The sequence below is a fragment of the Pipistrellus kuhlii genome, unplaced genomic scaffold (genome assembly GCF_014108245.1).
Source record: "Pipistrellus kuhlii isolate mPipKuh1 unplaced genomic scaffold, mPipKuh1.p scaffold_m20_p_30, whole genome shotgun sequence".
In the NCBI taxonomy this organism is placed as follows: domain Eukaryota; kingdom Metazoa; phylum Chordata; class Mammalia; order Chiroptera; family Vespertilionidae; genus Pipistrellus; species Pipistrellus kuhlii.
The window spans coordinates 6,069,173-6,095,243 of record NW_023425530.1 but is presented as its reverse complement, the minus strand read 5'-3'; the positions used below and the strand labels follow the sequence as shown (position 1 = coordinate 6,095,243).

The 26,071-nt window shown below is 42.2% G+C and overlaps 1 protein-coding gene across 1 annotated transcript; it reads right to left on the bottom strand.

Annotated features, from left to right (window-relative positions):
- Nucleotides 1-8,329: 8,329 nt before the first annotated feature.
- LOC118731231 (zinc finger protein 14-like) lies at nt 8,330-25,276 on the bottom strand. Its single transcript, XM_036459648.2, is given in 5 exon segments — nt 8,330-8,881; nt 8,883-10,200; nt 11,976-12,027; nt 12,232-12,358; nt 25,177-25,276. Coding segments are annotated over 5 exon segments (1,704 nt in total). The 5' UTR covers nt 25,180-25,276; the 3' UTR covers nt 8,330-8,677.
- Between the last annotated feature and the right edge of the window lie 795 nt (nt 25,277-26,071).

The window sequence follows — 26,071 nt, the reverse complement described above, 5'->3', positions numbered from 1 at the left end:
TTCTGTAGATGTAGGATGCACCTGGGAACTTTTTCCTCCCAGCTTTGTTGACCTATAATTGAAAAATGAAATGGTCTGTATGTAATAAATGTGTAATCACTATGTTGTTCAACCGAATCTAATATAATATTGTGTGTCAACTGTAACTGAAAAGTACATTTCTGAAAAGTATGGTAGATAAGCCGAAGCCAGTTTGACTCAGTGGTAGAGCGTCGGTCTGTGGACTGAAAGGTCCCAGGTTCGATTCCGGTCAAGGGCATGTACATTGGTTGCGGGCACATCCCCAGTAGGGGGTGCGCAAGAGGCAGCTGGTCGATGTTTCTCTCTCATCGATGTTTCTAGCTCTCTATCTCTCTCCCTCTCTGTAAAAAATCAATATATAAAAAAAAAGTATGGTAGATAAGAGGAAGCAAGTTTAAGTTGAAAAATAAACTTAGGTCAGTATACTATTAAAGATTATAATTTCCATTTTTATACATACTTTAATAACATTCATAATATAAAAGGACAAAATTTTACTTTTACCCACTTAAATGTTGTATGCTGCTTAATTTATTTTAAATTAAGTATGCAAGAAAGAGCATGTGTTCTCTACACATTCAAAATCACACACACACAAAAATCCAATTAAAAAATGGGCAAAGAAGTGGACATACAGATGGCCAACAAACATACGAAAAGATGCTCAACTCACTAATTATCAGACAGATGCTAACTAAAACCACAATGAGATATCACCACATACCTGTCAGAATGGCTGTCATCAATAAACCAATAAACAACAAGTCTGTGGAGGATATGGAGAAAAGGCAACTCTTGTGCATTGTTGATGGGAATGCAGATTGGTACAGCCACTGTGCAAAGCAGTATGGAGTTACCTCCAAAAATTAAAAATGGAACTGCCTTATGACCCAGTTATCCCACTTCAGGGAATTTATCGAAAGAAACCCGAAACCCGAATTTGAAAGAATATATGCAGCCCTGTGTTCATTGCAGCAATATTTACAATAGCCAAGATCTGGAAGCAGCCCAAGTGCCCATCAGAAGAGGAGTGGATAAAACAGCTCTGATACATTTACATAATAGAATACTTGGCCATATAAAAGGAGGAAATGTTACCCTTTGCAACAGCATGGCTGGACCTGGACAACATTAAGCTAAGTGAAATACCCTGTTTCCCCGAAAATAAAACAGTATCTTATATTAATTTTTGCTCCCAAAGATACGCTAGGTCTTATTTTCAGGGTATGTCTTATTTTTCCATGAAAAAGAATACAGTATACATTTATTGTTAAATGAAAATAAAGGAAATTTATTACCTGTATACGGTACGGTAGCACGGTAGTTGTCAACACAAACCAGACAAACTGTGAATCCTACAGTATCAAGAATTTACTCATTTATTCAATGACAATCATGTCATCATCTTCTGGAACATCATCATAACAATCCAATTCCTGAATTTCCTGGTGAATTTCTTCTGATTCCATTTCTTTCAGAATCAGTGGACCAAATCTCTCATGTTTAGCCTAGGAGGGGCTTTATTTTCAGGAGGATGCCTTATATTTCACTCAGAAGGAAACCTGTAAGTAGGTCTTATTTTCGGAGGATGTCTTATTTTCGGGGAAACACAGTACTTTTTCTCTATAAATTTGACTACCTTATACAAATAAAATTATACGGCACTTAATCTTTTTTGACAGGTTGATTTAACTTTGCATAATTCTCTTAATGTTCTTCCATGTTGTGGCATGTGGCACTTGCTTTCTTTTGAAAGCTGAAAAATGTTTTGCGGATGAATGTGCCAAATTTTTGGGGTCCATTTATCTGATGATGAGAGGTTGGGTTAGTTCCACCTTTTGGCTATTGTGAAGAATGCTAATATGAACATGAGTAAATTTGTATCTGCTTGAGTCAAGGCTTTCAATTCTTTGGGGTATTTATGCACAAGTAGAATAGCTAAATCAAATGGTAACTCAACGCTTTTTTTTCTTATAAACCGTCATGTTTTCAAACTAGCAACACAATTTTATATTCCCAGCAATTTCTGCACAAGGCTTTAAATGGATGTTTTTACTCTCTGGATGGTGTCCTTTGAAGCCCAAAGTCATGCATATCATTAAGTCTAAATTACTTTTTTCATTATTGTCCTCTGTGTTATAGCTAACAATATTTTGCCAAATCCAAGAGGGATAGAGAGCTAGAAACTTCTGTGATGTCAGTGTCTATATCAATAAGCATGGGGGGAGGCTGCAAGGGGGGGGGGGGGGCTGCTCCTCCTGACCGAGGAGGCTCTGCAGCAGCAGGCTTCTGATTGAAGTTCAGACTGTCATTAGGGTCTCACATTTCAGAGTGCTTTGAGCAAGCTTTTTGCCCCTCTTTGGCTGGGAGAGTGGATTTTGTGTCTGTCAGGTGAGCACTTTGTCTTTTCATGTATCCCAGCCCTGGTGGTACAGCCATCTCTTTCTAATAGCCAAGTTGCTTGTTAATTGAGTCTCTCTCTCTCTCTCTCTCTCTCTCTCTCTCTCTCTCTCTCTCTCTCTCTATCTCTATCTCCCTTTTTCACTCTCTCTCCTTTCCTCCTTACAGGTCACACCATTCTGTCTTCTCCCACCATTCCAAAGAGTGAGTACTTCATATTCTTGTGTACCTGTGACCACTACCCTTTCTATAAAAGTAGAAGCACCTCCGCCATCAGCAGAAAGGTCTCTGTAAATGGAGGTGCAGTTTTCTAGTAAGCCAGTAGGTCATCCTATGAGGGTTGTACCCTAGAGTCATTAGAGATGTACTAGTTCCATTAAATACTTTTTTTTTTGAGACTTTAGTGTTGTTTTTAAATTTTGGTAAATGAGCTGATATCAATAATACTTACTGTGTCTTGGTGCCTCCTTGCATTTTTGCTTCAGTGCACGACAGGATTAGTAATTTTTACATATGAATTTCTACCATGGTCTGATCATAGCAATTAGCTAAGCAGATGGGGTGAGGGATCCTACAACGTCTACTTGACACCTACTGTAGGGACCTCTCCGAGGCCTGGAATACATTGACTCTATTAATGGTGTGGGATTTTCACATCAGGCTCATTGATCAGTCACCATAGCAGATGAGGAAAATCCCATGATTTTACCTAGATCTCTAGTTAGAGATCCATATTTTCATATTTCAAGATACCACAGGGCCACAGTTGATACCAGCAGGTCTGAGGTGTTGGTATGTGTCTCAGAAATTCGAGTCAATTTATTGTCATGACCAATAAAAGGAGCCTTTGCAGATTGAAGTTGAATATGTGCAGATTAAGGAGTGACCTTGATTTGTATTAGGGTATTATGGGGCAACAGATCATCCCAGAGTTCTTTATGCGAATGGGACCTTAAAGGAGTTGCTATTGATCATTGTCCTGGCCAAAAGATCAGTAACATGAACAGAATTAAGTTCTTCACCAGGGAATTGGCTAATGCTGACACAATTGCCTAGAATTTGACTGACTAATCTGATTCTTCTATCCAGTCTTTGATCAGGGATGACCTGTTTGTTTGAATTAGGGACAGAATGCATCATGTCTGCAGTAGGCTCCATCACACTGTCTATAAAAGTATGAAGTCCCGCCGAGACCGGTTTGGCTCAATGGATAGAGCGTCAGCTTGGGGACTGAAGGGACCCAGGTTCGATTCTGGTCAAGGGCATGTACCTTGGTTGCGGGCATATCCCCAGTAGGGGGTGTGCAAGAGGCAGCTGATCGATGACTCTCTCTCATTGATGTTTCTAGCTTTCTATCTCTCTCCCTTCCTCTCTGTACAAAATCAATAAAATATATATATATTTTTTAAAAGTATGAAGTCCCTGTTCATTCATGTGCTCCAAACTGATTGCCAATGTGTTTAGAAAGACCTCTTCTATAGAATGGACTGCACTAATCACAGACGAGGAGAACACACTTCCCCTGGTAGATGAGACATACCAGAGAAGTCATTTTTGTCTCCATTCTGTAACATCTGTTCAATGAAAAGGCATTGGCTTAGAAAGCCTGAGGGCACCTGCATTCATGATCCAAGACAAAACAGGAAGCTGGCTGTGAAGGATCACCAACTCAGGCCCTGGGAGGACCTCCATTTAAAAAGGATTCTGTCGGTTTCCATGGGATGCTCGGTGTGCATCACCAGCTGAGAACAGTTTCTGATACAAGAATGCCTTGGTCAGTGGTTGGCAAAGTGCGGCTGATCGATGATTCTCTGTCATCGATGTTTCTAACTCTCTATCCCTCTCTCTTCCTCTCTGTCAAAAATCAATATAAATGTATATGATTTTTGACAGAGAAGATGGAGAGGGAGAGTTAGAAACATCAATGAGAGAGAAACATCGATCAGCTGCCTCCTACACACCCCCTACTGGGGATGTGCCTGCAAACAAGGTACATGCTCTTGACCAGAATCGAACCTGGGACCCTTGAGTCCACAGGCCAACACTCTATCCATTAAGCCAAACAGGTGAGGCGGTTCAGGAGATTTTAACATTCTATCATATAAAACCCAATGTGTCATTCACTTTCTATATGTATAGTAAATTAAATACACATGTACATAACATTTTAGTTTGTGAGTTTCCCCAAATTTGTAGCAAGTAATGCTGCCATCATAAGATAGAACTCAAAAGAACAGTTGTGGTGCACATTTGAACAAAACCCATCCAATATGTAATTTTTTAGTAAAAACATTTAAGTTGAACTTCTTTGCTCTTTATAAAAAGTTGTAGCCATTACTTGTTTCCCAAATTTCACATGTGCTGGAAGTCTAAGCATGTGAATAAAAACCTATGAATAGTGAAATAGATAGCAGGGCTTGTGGATCATTTTTAAGAATATTTTGTGCTCCTCAAGACCGGTTTGGCTCAGTGGATAGAGCATCGGTCTGCGGACTTAAAAGGTCCCGGGTTCAATTCTGGTCAAGGGCATGTACCTTGATTGCGGGCACATCCCCAGTAGGGAGTGTGCAAGAGGCAGCTGATCGATGTATCTCATCGATGTTTCTATCTCTCTCCTTTGCTCTCTGTAAAAAAGCAATAAATATATATATATTTTTAAGAGAATATTTTGTGCTCATATCTCTAAAAATATAGTTCCAAATTGTAACAATGACCAATAGTCTCTCTCCTTTCTAATGTCACTGACTGGAGATCCTTATAAGTTAACTTGAGCTTGACTACATTGGTTTTATCTCTTAGGAAACAATTATGATTACCAATGGTAGATAAAGTTTACCTCCTCAGCATTCAATACAGAAAATAGTCTTGCTTCCTTGCATAGCAATCAAAAATAGAACCAATCCCATTAACCCAAAATCCTATTAAAAGTCCTTTTGGGCACCCTGTTACTATTACATGGGACAGTCATTTATGGTTTGTGGCCATTCTTGTTAGAATTCATTACACTTCCTTTTAAATTAAATCTATTGGGTAATATTGGATAACAATATTACATAAAAGTCAGGTGTACTTTATTATAATACATCTGTATAATCTATTATATACTCACTACTAGAAGGCTAGTCTCCTTCTGTGATCATATACTTAATACCTTTTACCCTCTTTATACTCCATCTCCCTCCCCTTTCTGATAACCATCATTCTGTTGTACCTATGCATTTGTTTAGTTTGCTTAGTTTGTTCATGTGCTTTTTGTATTATAATCCTACATAAAAGTGAAATGACACAGTACTTGGCCTTCTGTCTTATTTCACTTAGCATACTAGTACTTTCAAGATCCATCTATGCTGTTACAAATGTCAGTATTTAATCTTTTATAGCTGAATAGTATTTCATTTTTACATGTTCACATCTTCATTATCATCATCTGTTGAAAGACGTTTAGGTTTTTCCATGTCTTGGCTATTGTGTAATGAACACAGGGGCACATATATCTTTACAAATGTTTTCAAAATTTTCAAGTAGATACCCAAGGATTGCTGGGTCATATGGTACTCTAAATTTTTTTAGAAAAAAATTTGTTTTCCATAGTAGCTGCACCAATTTACTGTTCCATCAGCAGTTTGCAGAGGTTGCCTTTTCCTCACATCCTCTCCAACACTAGTCTTATTAACAATTACCATTCTATCCCCAGTAGGGGGTGTGCAAGAGGCAGCTGATTGATGACTCTCTCTCATCGATGTTTCTAACTATCTCTCTCCCTTCCTCTCTGTACAAAATCAATAAAATATATTTTTTAAAAAATAATAATAATAATAATAATTACCATTCTAACAGATGTGAGGACTACATCTCTTTTTGGCTACAGGTGCAATCCTGTGGATCACATAAAAAGAGGGTAATGAGAAAACCATGATTTATGTTTTTTTATATTATGAAAACAAATTAGAGACAAAAAATGCACCCAAAAAAGGAAAAAATAAGGTTTGCCTGCAAAATGAAATACACATTTCTTTATGACTTTAAATTTATACACCAGAAACATATTAACCAGTTATTCCAACATATTTTTTTTAAAATTACCTTAGTAAAAATACACCTGAACTCATATGATTGAGAAAAATGCAGTGTATTTGAAAATCCACAAATATTTGACAGAAAAATGCACGTTTTTTTAAAACATTTTTTATTGATTAATCACATAAAATTCAAACAATGAAAACATACTGAGGGGTTACACTCAGCTTCAAGTACACAAAACACCCAGTCTTCCTACTGGAGGAAGGGGCATATTCTTATATGGAAGGACTGAGTCAAGGCGGCCGCTGCACATGCCACAGAGAAAGCAGCACCCATATCGTTCCTTTTGACTGCACCAATGTAGCTAGCATGGTGAATCAGGAAAACATACTAACACAATAACAGCATAAAGCTGTTTCCTATACAAATTAGAGCTTATATGGATATAACCAGAGGGAAATCATAGAATACAAGCATGAAAGGCTGAAATAGGTCAGTGGAAAACACCTCTAAGAAAATAAAAATCAAACAATTGGTGGTTTGGAAAATACTCTTGATGGAAACAGATTCTAAAAGTTTAGCTAGGAAATGGTGTATCATAGCACCTGGTTATCTGTCTCTCTCCCTATATGGTGGCTCTCCAATATCTAACGCTATTTTTGCTTCTGCCTTCCAAGTCCCATGCAAGTGAGGTTACTGGTAAATTCTACTGTGGAATCATAGTGGAAATAAATTCTGGAAAGTCTAGTTCTTAATATTATGCATAGAGGGCATATCTCCAACTCTAGAGATTTTGTCCTTTATCACAGGACTCTCTTTTTATATAAAAATTTATTCAACATATGCCAGTCAAGAAAAAAATTAAAAGGGACAAAATATGGAATATAATTCACACAACAATATATTCTTTCACAAACTTTACCCCACTGATATTGTAAGGAAAATGGAAAAGGGCTTTTATACCCATTACCCCCAAAAAGGGAGTAAGGAAGGAAGAATGCATATAATGGACTACAGATAACCACGACAAGGTTACTAGGTAAATTCCAAGTTACACCAAACTGTTTTTCTTGTTTTCAAATATAGATAGGGTCCCCCCAAAATATATACAGAGTTAGAATGATTATAAAGTCAGTTTTCAACATACAGTTCATTTTTTAAATGTAATAGAATCTACAGAAATGAATTTTTTTTTTTTTTTTTTTTTTTTTGGTCAATGCCTATTTGCAAACTGATGAACAGCATTGCTGATAATGTGAAGCAATGGAATCGTAAACATCAAGAATCATTTCATTCAGTATTTGTGCACCCTCAATTTCTGTTGCTGGTTTTTTACTGTAAACTTAAAAAAAAAAAAAAAAAAAAAAAAAAAAAAAAAAAAAAAAAAAAAAAAAAAGTCTAGTGGATAAATTTTATTTACTCAAAGCTTAACCTGGTTTCACCCCTTACTTCAAATCACTTAAAACTGAAAAGGAGTGAAAATTGAGTTGTCAGCTGTTAAATGTCCCGCCCAAAATGTATACATACTTTGAATAATTATAAAGGTAGTATTTGTACTTCAATTGCATTTTCAAACTTCTAGTAAAACTTCCAGTAGCATTTTAGGATGCATTTACTTTATTCCAAGCTTAGTCTGGCTGAAAAGAAACATCAACTGAGCTATCAGCTGTTAAAGTGTGGTTCCGTTTTTGGGATACCATGTATTTGTTGTTGAAATCTAGTTCTCCACTGTTTTTTTTTTAAAAGAGAAAATGAAAGGGAAGGAGGGATGTGGGAGGGGGAGGGGGAGGGAGAGAGGGAGAGGGTGAAGAAAGAGGGAAGAGAGACAGGGGAGAGGGGAGAAACGGGGGAGAGGGGAGTGAGTAGAGGGGGGAAGGAGAAGAGGGAGGAGGGAGGGGAGAGGGAGAGGGAGGAGAGAGGGAGAAGAAGGAGGAGATGGGGGAGAGGGGGGAGAAAGACACAGAGACAGAGACATCCATGTGAGATGTTGGTTTGGTTGCCCGGTGCGTGTGCCCTAACCGGAGCCAGGGATGGAACCAACGACCCTTTGGTGCATGGGTCAATGGCTCTAACCACTTAGGCATACTGGCCAGGGCAACAAGCAAAGCATTTTTCTGAAAATAACTTGGTTGAGAACTGAATTGTTCAAGATGGAAGACATTCGAAAACCAAATTTAGACCATATATGGTTACTCTCCACTGTGCACTCACAACCTGTGATTTTCACAGGAGTTTGTTACAAAGGCTTTTCCATATTCCTTATATTCATAGGGTATTTGTATAGTATGAGTTTATTCCCATCTGGTGAGAAATTGTGTGCTGTGTAGGTCTTACCACATTGCTTACATTCATAGGCTTTCTCTCCAGTTTTAAATCTTTCATGTCTTTGATATAAACTAAGGCGAGTGAATGCTTTCCCACATTCCTTACATTGGTAAGGTGTTATCGTAAGTATGCAGTTTTGTGTGTCTCTGAAGGGATTTGTGAGAAACGTAGGCTTTACCACAATGTTTACACACATAGGGTTTCTCTCCCGAGTGCGTTCTTTCATGTGCTTGTACGGAACGGTAAGATTTGAAGGCCTTTCCACACTCCTTACATCCATAGTGTTTCTCTGCAGTGTGAGTTCTTTCATGTATTCGAAGGTTACTCAGATACTTGAGTGCTTTACCACATTTTGTACACACATAGCGCTTCTCTCCAGTGTGAGATATTTCATGTATTTGTAAGGAACTGTAATAGCTGAAGGTTTTTCCGCATTCCTTACAGTCATAGCGTTTGCATCCAGGGTGAGAAATTTGGTGTGTTTGTAAATAACTGAAAGATTTGAAGACTTTTCCACATTCCTTACATTCATAAGGTTCCTCTCCTGTGTGAATATTTTCGTGTGACTTTAAGTAACGGGGCGATCTAAAGGCTTTTCCACAATTCTTGCACTCATAGGGTTTCTCAGCACTGTGAGTTTTTTCATGTTTTCGAAGATAACTGATATCGCTGAATGCTTTACTGCATTGCCTACACACATAGGGCTTCTCTCCAGTGTGAGACCTTTCGTGTGTTTGCAAGGACCTAGAATATCGGAATGCCTTTCCACATTCCTTACACACATAGGGCTTCTCCCCTGTGTGAGTCCATTTGTGTGGTAGTAAAGAACTGCAAGATCTGAAAGCCTTTCCACATTCTTTACATTCATAGGGCTTGTCTGCAGTGTGCGTTCTTATATGTATTTGGAGATTACTAAAATATGTGAATGCTTTACTACATATTTGACATATATGTAGTTTTTCTTTAGTATGACTTCTTTCATGGCTTTGAAAACTTTGATAATTTCTGAGGGCTTTTCCACTGTGTCTACGCTGATAAGGCTTCTCTCCAGGGTGCTTTCTCTCACAAATTTGCAATGAAGTTGAGGAACTAAAGATTTTCTCAAATTCCTTACTTTCAGAGGTTTTTTCTCCGTTGTGAGTTCCTTTATGATTTTCAAGACACTGAAGATAACTGAAGGCTTTCCCACATATGTTACATTTATATGGCTTCTCTTTACACTTCTGATAATCAGAGGGCTTGTGTCCAGCATGACGTCTGACGTGACTATTATGGGATGGACGATGCATAAAGACGTTCCCACATGCACTGTATAAGCATGGTTTCACTCCAGAAAGAGTTTTCTTGGTGAGATTGAGGTTTGGACTAAGGCTGAAGTTTTCTCCATATTGACTACCATTTTCCCCTTCACCGAGTCTTTCTAACATAAGACTTCTGTAAAAAAAAAATAAGCAAATTATTAATGATTTTTAATTACTGAATTTAATATTAGTGGAATATTTGAACATTTTTATGATTTCTAGCAAAAGCATAGATTTTCTGCCTTGTGCATACCGTTTGAATTTAATACACTGAAAGCTGTAGGGACAGCTTCACCCTTGCTATTATCAATTCAGTGATACTCAGAGGCAGGTTTAAGATGACATTCTAGTTCGCTGCTGAACTCACCCCCTCCCAATACACGGAATGTACACTGATATTTAGAGCAGCGATTACTCCTGAGAGACAACAGTGAGTCAGCTGAATACTTCTGCACAAGCAAGAGAGAAAGACCTCAGAGAGGAAGTTGGGAACCACGAGAGCTCTCCGGGAGCTGAGGGCACAATCCGGAACCAAAGCAACTGGTGAGCATCACTAGCTGTTCCTTCAGCATGTGCATAGTGGGTGAGAGAGCCATCCAGGTTTTCTGGCCAATCTGCAGGGCGTGGTAGCATGTCCTCAGCTACCCTTCAGAGAGCTAATACAACAGAAACAGGAGGGGACCACAGCTTACATACATGGGGATCCTTCCACGGGGAAAATTGATTCAGCAAGTATAGGAAGGTGCTGCTGTGTACACCCACTTTACTGCATGCACAGGCAGGGCTCCCCCACCTGGAGAGAGGAGTGAGCTAATGCTGTGGTACTTGCCAACAGGACACCAGCAAGACTGTGTACAGAATTCACGACAAGTGACTGTGTGCATATGTAAGGCTGCTCCACCCAGAAGTAGCAGGGCACTGAGAAGCAGGCCTACATAGTGGGCGTGCCCAAACCCTGCTCTGACAGAGGGCAAGTAGAGCAACAGGGCACACACGTATGGCTAGCCATGTAGAGTGAGGGGGACACAGCTGAGTGCACAGGGAGGGAGCAAAACTAGAAAAGTGGAGCTGTGTGCACACAGCAGGCCTACTCAACCTGGAGAGGAGGGAAGATGGTGGGGAGACAATCATATGAAGCAGGCCCACCACACCCTGCTGATACCGGACAGTAAAGCAAAAGATTAAGCTAAGAGCACAAAACGAAGCCCCACCAGGATTAGAAGGGAAAGGCAGAATGCACACACAAGGCTGTCCCACCTAGAACCCTATGAGGGTACATACATACACACACAAAATAGAATAGGATAGAATAGAATAGAATAGAATAGAATAGAATAGAATAGAATAGAATAGAATAGAACAGAATATTACTTAGCTATTTCAAAAATGAATCTTGCCATTTCAACAACCTAAAAGGTATTATGCTGAGTGAAACAAGTCAGACAAACATCATATGGTTTCACTTAGATGTGGAATCTATAAAAACAAAACAAGTAAAGAAAAACAAACAGACTCCTAGAAACAGAGATCAAAGGAATGATTACCAGAGGGGAGGGTATAGGAGGAATGAGTGAAAAAGGTAAAGTCAGGAATAGGATGATAAATTTAATAGTGAAAGATAATTACTAGAATTAGTGGGGAGATTGTGTTATAAGGTATAAAAATGTTAAATTATTATATTGTCACCTGAAATTAATACAAATATAATATGTATACTAACTATAGTTAAAATATAGCAAAAAAGTGATATTCATGTATAGTATTTATTAATGCTGTTTCATATAAACTAGTTTGCAAACACTGAATATTTGTCATATGTAGCAAGGGTTGCTTTGGTTGCTTCTTTTGAAAATTTTATAGCCTAACAGGTTTCTCATGTGAGGTAGTGCTTTTTGTTGTGTGACTCACTTTTGTTCTCTTCCCTGGTTTTCTTCAATGTCATGATCTTCCCATTTTTTACCTAAAGAAGCAGACCCAGAAAATTGGTTTCAATGTATTAGAAATTGTACGAAAATTATTAGATTCTATTTCTATACTGAATTGTGACCATGCTCAATTTATTTACCAATGTCCTCCCTTTCCACATTAACATCTTAGGACAATGTTGATGGTAAGAAACACTTGTTCTCTAATTGATAAAGTGAAGGAAAGTCACCATCCTTACCCAAGAAGGCCAAATTTCCGAAGGTTTCCCTCATCACATCTCTGTAGAGTTTCTTCTGTGAAGGATCCAGTAAGGCCCACTCCTCCTGCGTGAAGTTCACAGCCACATCCTCAAAGGCCACCGAGTCCTAAAACATCCCCAATATGTGTCCATTAGGATGAGTGAGACTGAAGCACTGTACACTCTGACTCCATTTATAGGAAGGTTATGTATGAGTCTCCCATTTCCAAACACTTCATCTATGACTCTATCATCAAAAACTTACTCTCTATCCCCACACTCACTTTCTTATAAATTTAACACCATCATAAACACATGGAAATTATCAACATATTTTTACTGTAACCACATTACATATTTTTTAAATGGCAGGGTTCAGATACTTTGGAGGAATGACAAAAATGCTTTACAAATTAAATAAATATTATAATTTTCAGACCATCGATATCTTATTAAAAAATTCATCTTTTTTTATTCACCATTTATAGGACTCCAAAAAACAAGGTCACATTTGCATGATGTTCCAGTAGAAAGAACTGGAAACTTTTTCTTCTACTCCCATTACCAAAACCAAAGAGTCCAACAGGCTTGTGGAATGCCAATTTTCAACAAAGCCTAGATGGTCATACATACTGCAGTAAAGTCCTCCAGGCCATTAGGAGAACAGACATAGCTCACTTTAACTTTGCTTTCTTGTACGTGGTAGTTACTGTGTTTTCATCACTATTGAGACAAGACCCTCCACCAGCAATAAGATGATGACTCACTGACGGTATAGATGATGGTTAGCGTTTTTAGAAATAAGGTATTTTTTAAATTTATGTACACTGATCCTTTCAACAAGCTATTACATACTTAACAGGTAAACAGAACTTCGTTTTACACCAGGAAGCCAAAAGTCAAATGACTTGCTTTACTGAGACACTGATTTTACTTGATGGCCTAGAACTGAGCCCACAACATCTGTGGAGTATGCGTGTAATCAGAGGCAGCTGCCTAAATGGAAACATTCTTATGGAGAAGCACTGCTTTTATCTTGTGTAATATTTATCACAGACAAAATTCTTCCTTTCTCTATCTACAAAGTTATTTGGAACTCCCAGCTTAGATTCGATGAAGACATGACAACTCACACCACAAAATCCCTATACAATAAAACCTCGATACAACAGATCAATTTGGGCAAGAGGGTGTCCATTAAAGCTGCAAGACTGTCATATAATAAAGTCAGTTTTCCAAATTCATGTTAAAAAATTTACAGATTTACCTGTTTTTACTTACGTAGACATGTTTAATTAAAATTTAGTATGTATGAAAAGTTTAACTTCACAGAAAAGTTATCTATATGTAGTACAGTAATTTTAAATTTATACTGAATAGGACTAGTAAGTATATGCATTAACCAGTCACCACAAGTAGACAAACACACATGGCTGGGGCATGGCGAAGCACACACTGGAACACTGGCTTACACACATTAAAACTGCAGGACAACAGAACCAATTACCTCAGGAGATGTGGTGTGATCATGTGCTAATCATTCACCAAACATTGTTTCTGATTGATGACCCTTGGATTTAAATATGTAGACTATAGTTGTAAGTACATAATATTTATTTATGTTGGCAAAATTACTAGTGTTTTTTCCCCAACATGTGGTCTTTTTGCTAAAATTTTTTTTAAATAACAATGAATTAGTCTGCCCAGCATGGCTCAGTGGTTGAGCATTGACCTATGAACCAGGAGGTCACAGTTCGATTCCCATTCAGGGCACATGCCCTAGTTGTGGGCTCGATCCCCAGTGTGGGATGTGCAGGAAGCAGCCGATCAATAATTCTTTCTCTTTTTTTTAATATATTTTATTGATTTTTCACAGAGAGGAAGAGAGAGATAGAAACATCGATGAGAGAGAATCATCGATCAGCTGCCTCTTGCACACCCCCAAGGTACATGTCCTTGCCCAGAATCGAACCCGGGACCCTTCAGTCCGCAGGCCGACGCTCTATCCACTGAGCCAAACCGGTCCTGGCAATAATTCTCTTTCATCATTTATATTTCTGTCTCTCTCCTCCCATCCTCTCTGAAATCAATAAAAATATATTTTTTTTAAATAACAGTGAATTTATTTTTTTTAAAAACATTTTAATTATAAGCAAATCTTGGTTAAAATAATTTAAAAATTAATAGGATGTTAATTTTCATAAATGAAATATGGACCAGAAATTTTGCCCATTAAATCTCAAATAATCTAACCTTATGCCTAACGCAACTAAACAAAGCCCATATTAGAAAGATGGCAGCAGAAGGTGGATCTTTCTTTAACCTCCCAGAACCAAACTGGAAAAAAAATTAAATTGAGGAGCACTCACCCTGAATTACCAACTGAAGACTAGCTGAAGAGGAGACTTTTTTAAAATATATATATTTTATTGATTTTTTTACAGAGAGGAAGGGAGAGGGACAGAGTTAGCAACATCAATCAGCTGCCTCCTGTACACTCCCCACCTGGCATGTGCCTGCAACCAAGGTATATGACCTTGACTGGAATCGAACCTGGGACTCCTGAGACCGAAGGCTGACACTCTAGCCACTGAGCCAAACCTGTTAAGGCTGAAGAGGAGACTTTTAACAAGGAAGGGCAGAAACCTACAGCCGGGTAAGGAGGGTGAGGTTGGGAGAGATTTTGAACCAGCTCTCATGAGTGGCAGGCCAAGGGTGAAGGGATATCTTGGCTGTAGGGGTGAGGAGAGTGAGAGGTGACCCTAGCCAGAGCAGCAGAACAAAGAACAGCAGGCCTCCTAACATCCAGCTGTGAATGGTGACAAGGCTCCTGAGACATGGACGGCGAGACACATGTGGGAGGCAACCAATCAATGCATCTCCCTCACCTTGATGTTTCTTTCTCTCTTCCCCCTTCTATTTTCACTCTAAAAATCAATGGAAAAAAATACCCTCATTCTTAGAGTGAGAAATAAATAAGTAAATAGTCAAAGGTTAAAGACAAAGAATGTTAAAAGCAGCAAGAGAGCCCTAGCTGGTTTGGCTAAGTGGGTAGAGCATCAGCTTGTGGACTGAAGGGTCCCAGGTTCAATTCTATACAGAATACCATTTTAAGATTTAATGCTTTAAACATTAATGGATATAAAACTGAAAGCCATAAAATATTTTCAAATCCCTTTCCTTTCTTTTTTCCTTCTTATTGAATTTATTGGTGACACTGGTTAACAAAATTATACAGGTTAACGAAACCGGTTTGGCTCAGTGAATAGAGCATCGGTCTGCGGACTGAGGGGTCTCGGGCTCGATTCCGATCAAGGGCATTTACCTGGGTTGCGGGCACATCCCCGGTAGGGGGTGTGCAAAAGGCAGCTAATCGATGACTCTCTCTCATCAATATTTCTAATCCTGTATCCCTCTCTCTTCCTCTCTGTAAAAAATCAATAAAATATATATTTTTTTAAATTATACAGGTTCCCCTCGTGCACTGCTGGTGGGAATGCAGACTAGTGCAACCACTGTGGAGAACAGTATGAAGTTTCCTCAAAAAACTGAACATGGAACTCCCATTTGACCCAGTAATCCCACTCCTAGGATTATATCCCAAGAAACTAGAAACACCAATCAAAAAGGATATATGCACCCCTAGGATAGCAGCACAATCTACAATAGCTAGGATTTGGAAACAGCCTAGGTGCCCATCAGCAGATGACTGGATCAAAAAACTATGGTACATCTACACAATGGAATACTATGCTGCCATAAAAAAGAAGGAATTCTCATCATTTGCAGCAACCTGGATAGAACTAGAGAACATCATGCTGAGTGAAATAAGTCAGTCAATGAAAGAGAAACACCACGACTTCACTCATTTATAGATAACAAAGAACATTATAAACTGATGAACCAAAAGATAGATATAGAGACAGTAAAGCAACAAGCAGACTGTCAAATTACAACAGGGAGGGTAGAGTGATCTGGGGGAGATAAGAGATCAACCGAAGGACTTGTATGCATGCATATAAGTACAACCAATGGACACAAAACTCTGGGGAGGAACGGTATGTATGGGGGGTGGAGGCAATGTTAAAATATGTACACAGATAATAATTTAATAAAAAAAAAAGGGGGGGGGGGATTATACAGGTTCAAATTGTGCAATTCCATAACACTTCATCTATACATTATATTTTGTGCTCAGCATCAAATCCCTTTCTGATAAAAAGAATGAGATGTGCCGAAACCGGTTTGGCTCAGTGGATAGAGCATCGGTCTGCGGACTGAAAGGTCCCAGGTTCGATTCTGGTAAGGGCATGTATATTGGTTGCGGGAACATCTCCAGTGGGGGATGTGCAGGAGGCAGCTGGTTGATGTTTCTCTCTCATCGACGTTTCTAGCTCTCTATCCCTCTTCCTTCCTCTCTGTGGAAAATCAATTAAATATATTAAATATATATATTTTTTTTTTTTATATTTTTTTTTTTTTAAAGAATGAGATGTGTTATGATCCGTCTGTCCCTTACTATATTGAACACAGGGGATATTTTCAGGAATCAGAATGTATTATAATGCCTAAGGGATTTGGAATTAAGTCCTGAAATAAACTAGTAAATTTAGACTTCCATAAGTCTTGAGGTGTTTTCCTCATATCAATAAATACAAAAATGCAATTGTTTTTTTCCCCAGTGTCCACTGAAATAGGTAATCATCTGCCTTAGGAATGATATCGCCTTTCCAATTGTAAAAGTTCTCACGAGACATGGACATACAAACACTGACCAAAAAGCAGAAAAAAGGAAACCCTGAGAATTTTAAAACATCCATCTCACATCTTAACTTTTTCTTGCTAAAGGGAATCAAAATTCTATTTGGTTCCACAATTATCTATCCTTATGCGCAAGGCATTTCTCATTCAAATTACATATTAAAAGCCCAAATGCTACTGGACACTAGAATTAAAGGGCTGTGATGTTCACTGTTGAAAGAAATCCAAAGGAATGAAACACAAATATTGCAATCAAGACAGATAAGCAGTCTGCTTTCCTACAGTTCAGAAGGAAATCCACCTTCAGAAAGTCGAACATAATCCCAAGCATGGGGGCCGCACACTCCTGGACTGAGATAGAACCTCTAGCGGGTCAGTCCCTGGGGAGGTGTGAAGGGACACCTGAGCAGCCCCCAGAATGAACTCTGGGAGTTCTACAGCCTCCCCTCCGCTGTGAGCGTGGCAGTGCTCCCTCCCCTCCGCTGTGAGCGTGGCAGTGCTCCCTCCCCTCCGCTGTGAGCGTGGCGGTGCTCCCTCCCCTCCGCTGTGAGCGTGGCGGTGCTCCCTCCCCTCCGCTGTGAGCGTGGCGGTGCTCCCTCCCCTCCGCTGTGAGCGTGGCAGTGCTCCCTCCCCTCCGCTGTGAGCGTGGCAGTGCTCCCTCCCCTCCGCTGTGAGCGTGGCAGTGCTCCCTCCCCAGGCTTCCATTCTCACAGTGAAGAACTCTCTGCCTGATTCAGTTTAAGGTTCTGGCCCAAACGAACTCCCCAATCACAAACCCTTTGTCTCCAAGACAGAAACCCTGATCTTTACTGCCTTTCTCCATGTGCACAAATCATACTGCGGATGCAAAACTCAACATAAGATCTTAAAATGTCTAGGCCTAAGGAACCACTCCACAGGCTCAAAAAGGGCCTCATCATTGCCTGCACGCCCTTCTCCAGCTGTATTCCCCACTCTCCTTCCCTCCCTCCCCCAGCTTTCCCGGACTCTGCAGCTTTTCTCATGCAAAATATCCGCAAATATAAATCTTTTAAAAAGAGAATTCCATCAGTTGCTTCCAGCATGTGCAAACAATGAGTGCACGAATGGGTGGAGCAGCAAAATCCATTTCTCTCTCTCTCAATCTCTCTCTCTCTCTCTCTCTCTCTCTCTCTCTCTCTCTCTCCCTCCCTCCCTCCCTCCCCCCCTCCCCCCCTCCCCCTCCCTCCCTCCCTTCCTCCCTCTCTCCCCCTCCCCTCTCTCTCCCCCCTTCTCCTATCTCTAATTCAATCCATTTTTTTAATTTAAATAAGAGCATTCCATTACTCTGTAAAAAGAGATAAACAATTAAAATCGTCTTTTTGAAATGTACCCCAGAGGACAAGTAGCTGTGACTCAAACAGGGATAGCTGGCCTTGGAACTGCCTGGGAGGAACTGGAAATTTAGGGACTTATTTCCAGCCCCAGGTGGAGATAGGCTCGGGGACAAGGTTTTGGATTTGAGACCCTGTTTCACTAAAATGAGAACTCGGGAGAAAAGGGGCGTCCCCTGAGGAAAAAGAGATCGGGGTCCCCACAAATCTCTCAAGCACAAACCCGAGACTGAGTCACGACTGTCCTCAGATGACCCTCCCTGTGTCACCGCAACATCTGGGGAGAGGTGAGGCTGGACTCGGAGCCTCCCGGACAGAGAGGGAAATAGTACATTCGATCCTTCGATCCGGCTGCCGACCCAGCCCCCACTCTGAATTCTGCAGGGACCGAGGCCCCCGGAAGCCCCAGGGGACTCCAGCTGCAGATCCTGGACCTGACCGCCAGGAGGCCCGACTCCGCCAGAGCCAGTGCCAGCCAGCCCCTCGTCCCTGACTGCACACCAGCCCCGGCCCGCACTCACCATTTCTAGGTTTCCCGAGTCCTGCCTACGGGTCCCGGGACCAGCGCAGACCACAGCACCGCACAGACCATGAATGTGGACAAGCGGTCACCAGCCAGCCAGGAGCGTGGATGGAAGGGCCTCACCTAGGCGGGGCGTCGGCCCAGCCGTTTCAGCGGAGCTTCTGATTGAACAGAAATCCACGCCTAACCCCTCCCCCCTGCCTGATTGACATCAGGAGGGATGAGGCGGGATTTATTCAGCCAAACCAGCCTCCACCCAAGAGGCTCCAGTCTCTTCCTGGCACGTTTGCTATGGAGCTGATTCTGTATGTTCGCCCAGCTCTTTGTGAACACAGGAGCACAGAGGATTCCTGCTTCCGTTTCCAAGTGAAATACAGAACATGAGGGCGGCCAGGCCAGGCCACACTGGAACAACGGTGTCCTATGTCCAGGGTCAGGGGCTTGGTGCAGCTGTCAGGACACTGAGACCCCCTTTAGAAACATGGACCTCACTATCTGTGATAGAGTCTAGCTCTGTTTCAATCTTTGCTGCTTCCCAACCCTGAGCTTCCCACCAATCCCTGCCCCACCCACAGTCATTCTGTCCTAAGAGGAAGAATCCCAGAGCATTAGGCACTGGTGGGGAGTTGGAACCCTGGAGTCCCAGCCTGGGTGCCCTACCCACAGGGTGTGAGACGTGTTCGTTACATTCTCAGAGGCCTCAATACACTACCATTAGGTTAGGAGCCTCCCTATGACCATTAGTTATTTTACAGAGTTTAAGGACCTGAACTTATTTGAAATAATGACTTGATTGTGTCACAAGGGTGCCCTGGGTGTTGTCCCCTTAATCCCAAAGGTCAGGATCTTCGTGCATCTGGGGGGGGGGGGGGGGGGGGAGCCAGCAACAGGGGCACTTAAGGGTCCTGGAGAGCCCTCTGGTATCAGGGATGTGGACACAGCCAGCCCCCTACTGGCTTCCTCTGCCCCCTCTTCTTTCTCTGTTGAATAACTGTTCTCACAAGTGACAACTAGATAGGGCCATCTGCACAGGTGTGTTTACCCTCTTTTACCCCTATTGCCGGGGTATATAGGTGCCAACCTAGCCTCTGTCACAGCTTCACTCTGACACAGATAAATCCCAGCAGAGACACTGAGTCAGGACCACTGTAAGGAGGGCCCCAATCCCATACTCCTGCTCCCAAATGCCTAGAAATTCTCAAAACTGCACCTTCTGGTTGGCAGCTCACCAAACTGAAGCTTGGTAGTCTCAGCAATGCCACACAGGGCACCACAGCTCAGAGCAGAGCCGCTGAGCAAGTCACAGCAAGAGGAGACAGACCAAAGTGGTGGTCATGGGGGACATGCTGCTCACAACTGTTATGTGTTAAGTTGAGGCAGAGGGGAAGCCCAGAGACGATGCAAGCATCTGCAAGGCGGATGGTGACAAAGGCAGCTGGCTAGCTGGCGCCTTCCTAGACCCCCGGCCCGAGGCAGAGGCAGGAATTCCACACCTCCCATGCCCTCCGCCCTCCCCTCACTGAACAGCTGTGTAAAAGAAGTACCTATGCCGCTTTCTGGCGCAAACTTCCCTGGCCCACCCTCGGACCAGCGAGCTTCGCCCGGGAGTGCAGATTAAAACCTCCCCCCTTTTAATCGCCTGGATTCCGTGTCGCAAACCTCTCAGCTGGAACCTTACATTATGGTCACCTGCAGAGATGTGGTTCCCATGTTGAGATTAGTGCTGGTGTGCATCCCACAGGCTGCACATACATACACACCAGGAGAGCTGACTCACATAATACAGGTCTTTGAGGGAAAGGGCAGGCTACTCAAGAAGCTGTGAAAAAGCTTCAGAGAGCAAGGAAAAGAGCCTCGCCTGGGATTTTATTGTGGCTGGAAATGTTAAAGAAAAAAAGACTCAATGGCACTTCTCAATGATGGTAAGGCACATTGTATTCAAAACCTTCCAACAGGTACAGAGACAGTGTGGTGGGATTTCTTAGTGGGTGAGAAATAAGACTGGGCTCAATTCTGAGAACAGCATAGTCAATGGGAATTCATGGCCAGACAGCAGGCAGGAGATCAGTGGATGGAAAGTTACAAGAATCTGATGTTAGAGGATTCCTGCTAAACTGACCAAACAGGATTCTTACTGCAGACAGGCCAGGGGGCTCAGACATCACCTGATGATGGAGGAGGAACTTGATCAGACATGAAAGGTGGTCAGACAGGAGGGTGGGGGATTCTGGATCACTTGACTTAGCGGGGTTCCTATTAAACTGGATTTTACAAGAAGTACAAAGATAGGCCTAGGAGAAAGTTCAGGAGCCTGACTAAAGTTGCTCAAGCAAAGAATCCTTGTCAGGGTTGGGGCCAGGACAAGAATTTTACACACAAACAGGGGCTTGTGTGGTTGCAATCTGAAGCCAGTGCCAGAGGAGGGAGCCCTGGACTTTTGCATCAGCCTGCCCAGGAGTGGGCAACAAGAGGGAAGGGGAGGCCTAACCTCTCAGCAAATAGCAAACAATGTGGTCTGACTGCTCATTACAAGGACAAACATGGGTAAGAAAAATATGCATTTGCAATGACTTCTTTATATATAAGAAACACTAACAGGAAGTTCAAGAAACGATCAAAACTGTGTATTTGAGGGTGGCTGCAGAAACACTGCTACAGGACCAGGATATGTGAGCTGCGTGTCTTCTTAAGTTAGATTTTTCAGTCCTACAAATTTAAGAAAACTCAGAAATTTATGTACACCATGTTTTACCATCTAGTAGTCCTTCTTTAATGTTAACTTTTGTACATAGGAAAGTACTATCAGGATTTGATCCCTTTAAACATAAACAATTATAAAAGTATATACCATACAAAATAAAAAATTCCAAAATTATTGCCAAAATAGTAGGACAAGTTGCATCCTAGTTTGTCCCTTCTCTATATCTCACACAGGTGTTATGTTAGGAATAAGTAGCGCATTATAATGCATTAGGGATTTCAGTTATATTCCAAAGGGTAGTAGGAATTTTAAAGATTTATGTAAGCTTTGATTACTTTTCTTAAATCAACTGAAATAATGACTTGGTTATGCCACATCAATTACTTTAGCCTTTTAAATTTCAACTAGAGGCCCGATGCATGAAATCCATGTAATAGGCCTTCCTTCCCCCAGCTGCCAGCACCAGCTTTGTCCGGAATGTCATCTAATTTTTCAGTCTAATTAGCATAATGTCCATCTAATTAGCATAATGTCCATCTAATTAGCATATTATGCTCTTATTATTATAGATGTTCTTTAGGGACATGAATACCCACAGGAAAACATGAATGTAAAAAAAGAAAAATGAATCTGTTAAGTTAAACACATTTCTCTCATATCAACAGGTTCTCTTGCTTAAAGGGAACAAAAATTCTATTTCCACTCTTTACTTGCCTTACCAACCTCATCTCTCTCAATCAACTTACATATTTAATCCCAAGAAACCAAAATTCATATTTACCACATAGAGAATAAATTTGCCAAGTGCTTATGGAAACTAAAGTCAAAGGCACTATTCAGTCAACAAAGAACCAAAAGAAACAAGTATTAGAATCAGCTCAGATGAGCAGCCTGCTTCCCACAGGACAGAAGGAGAGCCACTTTCAGAAGGTTTACATCCTGGACTCTCCAGGTTGAGACAGAAAGAACCCCTGGGGTGGATCTGTCTCTGGGAAAGGTGAGGAGGGACACCTGAGCAGCCCGAGGAGTGAAGTCTGGAGCTCCCCCACCCTCCTCTCCCCAAGGAATGGATTTAGTTGAAGGTTCTAACCCAAATGAACTCCCAAACTCACAATCCCTAACCCAGGACCCAGACTCCTGACTTTTACAGACTTCCTCAACGTGACAAAAAGACACTCTGAGTGCACCCGCACTGTGGATGAAACTCCAACCTACGCTAGAAACAGGCGCAGGGGAAGCACAACTTCAACCTCAGAAGGGGCTTCACCCCCTCGCCCAGGTGCACCTGCACCCCAGCTTTCAGGGCTGTAGCTTCTCAGTGTAAAGGCTCCCTCCCTGGTGGTGGGGGCAGGTGGGACACCTGCAGGGGAGGCCCCCCAGGAAGAACAAACTGAGCCTTCAAGCACTCCCCGTGGCAGGCTCAAGACAGCCTCAGTTTGGGTCACTAACCACAGGCTGCCCAGTGGAGGTGCTCTGGACTATCCTCTGTGTTAAACTACACGCCAGCTGGAACAATCTGGCAAAAACACTAAAACCCAGTCTTTGAGAAGAAAAGGGATGACAACTGTAAGGCTAATGATGGAAGGAGACTTGACTAGGGGTGGCAAACACACAATACAACAAACAGATAATGTACTGTAGAACTATGTATCTAAAATCTGTATAATTTGCCAAAACCAGTTTGGCTCAGTGGTAGAGCATCTGTCTGCGGACTGAAAGGTCCCGGGTTCGATTCCGGGCAAGGGCATGTACATTGGCTGCGGGCATATCCTCGGTAGAGGGTGTGCAAGAGGCAGCTGGTCGATGTTTCTCTCTCATTGACGTTTCTAGCTCTCTATCTCTCTCCCTTCCTCTGTAAAAAATCAATAAAATATATTTTAAAAATAAATAAATAAAAAATAAAAATTAAAAAAAATAAAATCTGTATAATTTTATTAACTAATATCACCTCAATAAATTCTATTAAAAACAAGAAAATTGTAAGGCACTTTGCTGACTGAACAAGAAACCTCATAAGTATGTACTGCATTCAAAAAAAAAAAAATGTTCCTTGCCTAGGAAATTTTCTGGGAGTTCCCCAGCAAAAGGATTTTATACAATGTAGTTCCGGTACATTTCTCTCATGTAAAATATCCACAAACAAAAAATAAACTCCATTAAAACAGCCATCCATTGGACAAATGAAAGTTACAATATGGATCTACATAGAACAGAATGCAGAATCTCAGAGGGAAGATAGGGAAGGTGGGGAGGGTGGGAAGTGATCAACCAAAGAACCTGTATGTATATATGCATAATCCATGACCACAGACAATAGGAGCCAGGGCAGGCTGGAGGGAAACAATGGGGAAAGAGGTGGACCTATGTAATACTTTCAACAATAAAGATTAAAAAATAAAAAATAGCCCTAACCGGTTTAGCTCAGTGGATAGAGCATCATCAGCATGTGGAATGAAGGGTCCCAGGTTCGATTCCCCTCAAGGACACATACCTTGGTTGCGGGCACATCCCCAGTAGTGGGTATGCAGGAGGCAGCTGATTGATGAATCTCTCTCATCGATGTTTCTAATTCTCTATACCTTTCCCTTACTCTCTGGAAAAAAAAAAAATCAATAAAATACATTTTAGCCAAAATCAATTTGGTTCAGTGGATAGAGCGTCGGCCTGTGGACTGAAGGGTCCCAGGTTCGATTCCAGTCAAGGGCATGTACCTTGGTTGCGGGCACATTCCCAGTAGGGGGTGTGCAGGAGGCAGCTGATCAATGTTTCTAACTCTCTATCTCTCTTCCTTCTCTCTGTAAAAAATCAATAAAATACATATTTTTAAAATATATTTTATTGATTTTTCATAGAGAGGAAGAGAGAGGGACAGAGAGCTAGAAACATCGATGAGAGAGAATCGATTAGCTGCCTCTTGCACACCCCGCACTGGGGATGTGCCCGCAACCAAGGTACATGCCCTTGATCGGAATCGAACCCAGGACCTTTCAGTCCGCAGGCCGACGGTTTCGGCAAAATACATATTTAAAAAAAAACATTTTAAAAAATAACCACATTTCTCAACTATAAAAAAAAAATTAAAAAATAGAATATGGGTCTGTTTGAAATAAACCCCGAAGAGCAAATAGTTGATTATGATTCTTGAATCAGAAAGGGGAATTGGCGTCTGGGAATACAGGGAGGGACTTGGGATTTAGGCCGTTATTGTCAGGTTGGGGAGGAGAGGGTGCAGGGTGGTGGATCTGAGACCCCGCTCCGTACACACCGGGAAAACTCAGGAGAAAACGGGTCCCGGGGGGAAGGAAGGAAGGAATATATTGGAACTACATGGCATACACACGCAGGAAGCCACGGAGTCACGACTGTCCCCCGCCGACCCGCCCGGGGAGACCCAGGGCTGCGGGCACCGAGAGGCTCGGGGCCCAAGACGCCGCTGCCGTGACCGGACCCGCAGCCCGGCCTCGGCGGCCAGCCCGGCCCCCGCCCCGCCCCGCCCCGCCCCCGGGGGGGAGGCCTCAGCTGCAGACTCCGAACCGGACCACCCACCGGAGGCCGGGTCCTGCCGCAGCGCCTGGTCCCGGTTCGGGGACGCCCAGGCCCTCACTCACCATTGCCAGCTTCCAGGGCCCCGGCGCCGCCGTCCAGCTCCCGCAGGCGCTGAGGGCACGGAGGGACCGGCGCTGACGCCGACGCACCTGGGCCGTTAACGGCTGCCGCTTAGGAGGCACGTGACCCAGAGCGCCCACGCGGTTGGCTGGGTGTGGCCCCACCCACCTTCCCTTCTGCGCATCTGATTGGACAGTTCACAAAGACCCGCCCCCCTCATTTCCTAGTGACAGTTGGGAGAACCAGCTTTGGCCTGGGGGTGAGAACTGGCCTGCGGGGATGGTTAGGGATGGTTGGTTTTTCTTTTTACGTTTTTATTCGTTTTAGGGAAAGGAAGGGAGCGGGAACAGGGGAGAGAAAGAGACAGACAGACGGACATGTGAGAGAGACACATGGGAAACCGAGGCCAGGGATAGAACCTGCAGCCCAGGTTGGTGCCCTTGACCAGGAATCGAACCCGCGACCTCTCTGTTCCTGTCCAACACTCTAACCGATGAGCCACACCAGTCAGGGCAACAAGAGAGGTTTGAACATCTGTTCACTTATAAGCAGCCGCTCAGACCCTTGTTTTTAAAGGGTAAGCTGTAGCCGTAACCGGTTTGGCTCAGAGGATAGAGCGTCGGCCTGTGGACTTAGGGGGTCCCAGGTTTGATTCTAGTCAAGGGCACATGCCCAGGTTGCTGGTTCAATTCCCAGATAGGAGGCATGCAGGAGGCAGCCAATCAATGATTCTCTCATCATTGATATTTCTCTCTCTCCCTCTCTGAAATCAGTAAAAAAAAAAATATTTTTTTAAATGTCACCATTTTTAAAAATTACATGTTTTTCTTAATTTTAGAGACAGAGGACGGGAGAAACATTGATAGCCTGCCTACTGCACGCCCCCAACTGGGATCC